The following is a 5491-nucleotide window of genomic DNA, read 5'->3' on the forward strand; positions in this document are numbered from 1 at the left end:
AGTAAGTAGATAAATCTTTAAAAAAAAAAAAAGGGAACCCTAATGTCCCCAATTCAGCAGGACCATTCTCCCCTGTCCCCACTCTGGTAGCCACTCCCTGCTCCCCTCAGCAGTGTGCTTCGTTGATCTGCCTGTTCTGCTTCCCGCTCTGTCTCTGGTGAATCCTCTCACCACCCCTGTACCCCATTTCTGTATGAATAAATAAATCTTTAAAAAAAAAAAAAAGGTAGCTGAGTGCCTCTTCTATTTCCAGGCAGGTACACTTACTAACGGAGAACCCCACAACAGTCTTCCTCGGCGACCACCCAGCCCCTGGGCCATCTGCTTGTGTTTCTTGTTCAAGCATGGGACATGTCAGCTGTCAGCGTTCAAGGCGGGTTAGCACCTGTCTCCCCGATACTTCATCAGTAATGTGCCTTCGGGAATGACCCCAAGACATGAACCCCGCCGTCAGGCCAGCAGCCCCGCGGTGAGTGGCTGTGTCTTTGAGAGAAACACCGTCCACCATTCCCGTGACTAATGATAATCGTCCACTTAACTGATGGCCGCTTTTTCCACTGACTGTCAGAACACCCTGTGGTTTCCACCCTAGAAGCTCCTCTATGACGGCATTCGCTTACTCCAGATGGTGAGGGGGAGACAATCTGCAGAAGAAAATTGCAGCTATTGTGTTTTCAAGGGCCTAGATTTATTTCCACACCGTATCTTGCGGGAAACAGAACATAGAAAATATCGTTTTCTTGATGTTATGTATGCCCCATTTCCTTTCCATCACATATATTCATTATTTTCCCCCAAGGTGTTCAAATTTACAGAGAAGAGATCCAGGAATACTGAGGTTGTTCTCATCACCCACTTCCTTTACCGAGAGGGACATTATACACAACAACAGGAGTGAGGATTTGCCGAATATTTGCCCCACTCATGAGCAAGGATGCAATAAATTCCCGAGCTCCTGAAAAGGGCGCTCTGCCTCTTTAAGGCTGGGCCGCTGCCGGAGACGCGCAGAAAGGAACGAGCAGGCCGAGCAGGCCGCCGGCTCTGCCGCAGCGACTGTCCTATCGATAAGGTTCAGTTAGCCAAGGTGGAGGATGGGAAAAGAATGGAGCTGTCCCAGCTACTCAATGAGATCAGGGCAAACTATGAAAAGCTCCTCACCAGAAATCAGATAGAGACCGTGCTGTCAACAAGGATCCAGGTAATGATTTCATACAGACAGGCACCTTCCAGGATAAGGAGACAATCCCTGTCCATGCAATTCCTGTCCCGGCCTCTCTGAGGTACAGTATTTCCTTTTCAATGCAGCATATACTGGGGAAGGAATTTAGGTTTTACTGAAATATGCCTGGGACCACGGCGGGGGCGGGAAGCGGCGACAATACTGTTAAATAGCCATTAAATAGATGTTGATTGGTGCACCTGATGTTTCTACAGAAATTAGGAGGTTCCTGTGTTAGGAAGCATGGGGCCAGCATACCATAAAATGGTGCACTCTAATCTCCTTTCAGACACCCTTCTGGAAGAAAGCATTTCAAATACCCTTCACAGATATTATGGCGTTATTTATAGAGCTAATTTAAATGGCATCTTTAAAAAGCTTTCTAGCAAGATCTGCTAGCCTGCACACTTTGAGAGCTAAAACTAAGTAAAATAATTTCTAAAAGGTTTCTAATACTTTCAGCTTTATATCAGACTGTTATAAATAGAAATCATTTGAGTGTGTGAAGGTGGCATCCAGAAACGATATAAATTGGGATGTTCAAAACCCCAAATTGATAATGACTTTCCATTTAGATTATAGATTTTGGCTTGTGTGTACTTATAGATGAGACATGTTTGTCTCTAATAGTAGACATCCAACATTTAAGTGCTAAAACAAGTTAACTAAGGTCTACATCCTAATTTCAATACTTTTGTGTATTAAAGCTACAATTGCCCTAAGCAGTTAACTGAGGTTTCAAAACCTTTAAAAAAATGTACACATATTTTAGAAACAAAGACCCAGAAGTCAGGGACTTTCCTTTTTTTCCTTTTTTTTAGTTTACTTATCATATCTGGGTTCAAGATAATTCCAAGCACCCAAATATGACAATGAGTTTGCTTAAGAATATCACCAAAAGGGTGATGGGAAACCAGCAGGGATTACAATTGAGAAAAAAAAATGTACAAAATGATGTAAAAATAAACTGTTATAAAAAATAAATAAATAAATAATAAATAAATAAAAAAGAATATCACCAAAACGGGAAAAAATATTACTGGGAAATCATAGGACTTTACCCATTAGCAATGCATTATTAGTAACTTTACAAATGTCATCTCTGGATAACATTTTTCATATCCATAAAAAATGATTTAGGTACTCCAGATTAGCAAATTCATGGGGATATTTGATTTATGTGTTGAAACAATTCACTTAACCTTTCACAAAGAGGGAAAAGTAATAGCTGACAATTATAAACTATAAAAATTATAAACTAAAAAGCAATGGTAAGAATACAAATTATTTAGTTCATAAGTCACAATACTGAAATGAATAACAAAAAGCAAGACTACAGTAAGTTTTGTTTAATCTTTACAATGTAAAACTACTTCGGGGATTATTTTCAGAGTCAACTGGAATAAATTCAAGAGAGCCCCATTATTTAATTATTACAAACGAATGGAATATGAGCTATTTTCGTTATTGATTGCTCTTTAACAAACCACTCTGAAACTTAGGGTGTTGACTTTCATGCATTACATCCTTTCTCTTGATTCTGTGGATGACTGGGATCAGTGGGGGCAATTCCTGTGATGTTGGCTGGGCCTGTAGTCATCTTGGGGCACAACTGGTCTGGACATGAGATGGCTAACTAGTACCTGGCACCTTGCCAGGATGTCTGGAATATGGGCTGTGCTGAAGCACCTAGGGCTGGCTTCTCTTACCCTGCACCTCGGATTCTTTGCTGGGCCATCTCTCCAAGATGTCCAGAATCCTTGCATATCGGCCTGGGGCTCCCAAAATGCAGGGGTGGGGGTCCTCAGGGGGTCCTAAGGCTCAGGCCTAAAACTGGCACTTCTGGCACATTCTGCTGGCTAGCGTGACCCTGGGCCACCCCAGATTTGAACATTGTTAAACTAAGTGGTAATAATAGAAAATAAAAATAGTAATGTATACTATAAAATAACCTGCTGGTCAGCTTATATGAAGACATTTAGAAAACAATCGCAAAAGAAGTCATTTTTACTACTACTATAAAAGCCCAAAAGTATCATGCCTTCTGAAAAGATCATTCTGGAAAAGATGCAGCAATAGGGGGCTCTCTAATATCCTAATACCTATGATAACTTAATTCTCTAAATGAACCACAACATATTCACTAGCAGCTTTACTCCCTGTATAGATACCCAGGCCCAGAACTGATCTGTTTAGAACATACAGCTATTGATCTGCTTTTATAAAACAGCCTACAAGAATGCATGGCAGTGAGGGTTAACTAATTGTCAATACTCATAATCCCAGAAATAATGGAAGGTTACAAATTGGGGGTTTCAAAACTTAGTTCCTAGATACTTCTCTTTTTTTTTTTAAAGATTTATTTATTTATTCATACAGAACTGGGATACAGGCCAGAGATGCAGGAGGGTGAGAGGCTTCACCAGAGACAGAGTGGGGAGCAGAACAGGCAGATCAACGAAGGGGAGCAGCGGGCGGGTCAGGAGAGGTCTGCCACGCCATGTGGATCTCCTCCGGGGCAGGCAGGAATGGAACTCATGTGGAAGTGGCTTAAGCTTCTTAGGGCTGTGCTTTAACCGGCTGCGCCACCAGGGAGGGCCGATACTTCTCATTTTTAAAGTTGTATTTTTCTCCTTTTCAGACTGTCAGTGAGAAGGGACTTTTGAGTTTCTCCTCCCATCTGAAAAGACCGAGGTTGAGGGTGTACTTGACCTGCTCTCATATTTAATTAGTAACTAATCTCTAAATGACATTTGTAACCTCGCCATTTAAAGGAAAATAATGATTCCATTCCTAAACTATTTTTTTATAATTGCTTTGAAACACTTCATTCTTAAGAGAGCTTTTTCTTTATTTCTATTGTTGGCTTTCTTGCAGCTAGAAGAAGACATAAGCAAAAAAATGGACAAGGATGAAGAGGCTTTAAAGGCTGCTCAGGCAGAACTCAAGGAGGCCAGACGCCAGTGGCACCACCTGCAAGTGGAAATTGAATCTCTCCATGCTGTGGTAAGAATGACCTCGAAAAGAGCTGATCCATCAAGCCCCCAGATGTTATTTGATGAAGTGATGGAGAGAAATAAGGCCCATTATTTTACAGAGAAACACTGAAAATCAAGGCCATTGTTATCTATTCCTGGTCTAATTCAACTCTTCCCTTTCCCTCCTTCATGGCTGTTATCAATTCACTCAGGTTTAATTCAAGGCTACAGAAATGAAACTAATGATAAGCAGTCCTTGCTTATCACCTGGGGTTCTCTGATTGGTAGAGTGGGGGAAGATGGCCTTTGTCTTTACCCTAAGTCAAGTAGTGGGGAGCCTTACCCATATGATTGAGACTCCTAATAGAATAATATTCAGACCTTCCCTAAAATGTCTTTTATAAGCAGTTTGCTCTGGCTCTGATATTTTATGTTTTATATTTTCAATGTTTAGAAAAAGCAAATAAATCTGGGGTTTAAACCCCCAAATAAATCAAAGTAATATGTTAATCACATTGCAGAATTGTGTTTACTGGTCATAAGAATTATGGCAGGCTTTCTTTTTAACAGTGACTTATCTAGTTAGATATAGAGATGCCTAATCTCTGTATCTATATATAACTCTAGTGAGATAGTTAGATATAGATATTAAAATAGACATAGACAAAGATACCCATACTAGCTACATGTATGTAATAGATAATTTTTTAATCTGGGTCACACCAAAGCTAAAAGGAAACACCTTTTGTATATGTGATAAACAGTGATTGCAACCTTTTTTTTTAAGGGCTTATATATATACGTATGTATATATGTATACACACACACACATACATACAGAACTGGGGTACAGGCCAGAGGTTTGGGGGGGGGAGTGAGAGGATGAACCAGAGACAGAGTTGGGAGCAGAATAGGCAGATTGATTGAAAAACACTGCTGAGAGGAGCAGCGGGCAGGCCAGGAGAGGTCTGCCACTCCATGTGGATCATCTCCAGGGCGGGGATCGAACTCATGCGGAAGTGGCTTTAGCTTCTTAGTGCTGTGCTTTAACCCGCTGCGCCACCAAAAAGGGCCCACAACCTTTTTTAAAAAGAAGAAAATGGGGGCTCTCCCTGGTGACGTAAAGGTTAAAGCACTGCATTATGAAGTTCTCTGAAGCCACTGCAGCACAAATTTGATCCCTGCCAGGAAGATGACCAGCATGGCGCGGCAGACCTCTCCTGACCCGCCCGCTGCTCCCCTCAGCAGTGTATTTCAGTACCTCTGCCTGCTCTGCTCCCCACTCTGTCTCTGG

At 41.4% G+C, this 5491-nt stretch overlaps 1 protein-coding gene across 3 annotated transcripts in view; it reads left to right on the top strand.

The window, feature by feature from the left end:
* The first annotated feature begins 1027 nt into the window (after nucleotides 1-1027).
* The window catches only part of KRT222 (keratin 222, type II), a 12117-nt gene continuing 7653 nt past the window's right edge, over nucleotides 1028-5491 (top strand). For 2 of the 3 annotated variants that reach the window (XM_012725997.1, XM_004684215.2), the window contains exons 1-2: nucleotides 1028-1198; nucleotides 4097-4225. In XM_012725997.1, the coding sequence (XP_012581451.1) occupies nucleotides 1103-1198; nucleotides 4097-4225 (225 nt within the window). In that variant the 5' untranslated portion in view covers nucleotides 1028-1102. Of the gene's footprint in view, nucleotides 1281-4096; nucleotides 4226-5491 lie in introns of all 3 variants that reach the window. The other variant, XM_012725996.1, reaches the window with a different exon arrangement.

The sequence above is a fragment of the Condylura cristata genome, unplaced genomic scaffold (genome assembly GCF_000260355.1).
Source record: "Condylura cristata isolate star-nosed mole 26May11 unplaced genomic scaffold, ConCri1.0 scaffold00017, whole genome shotgun sequence".
In the NCBI taxonomy this organism is placed as follows: Eukaryota; Metazoa; Chordata; class Mammalia; order Eulipotyphla; family Talpidae; genus Condylura; species Condylura cristata.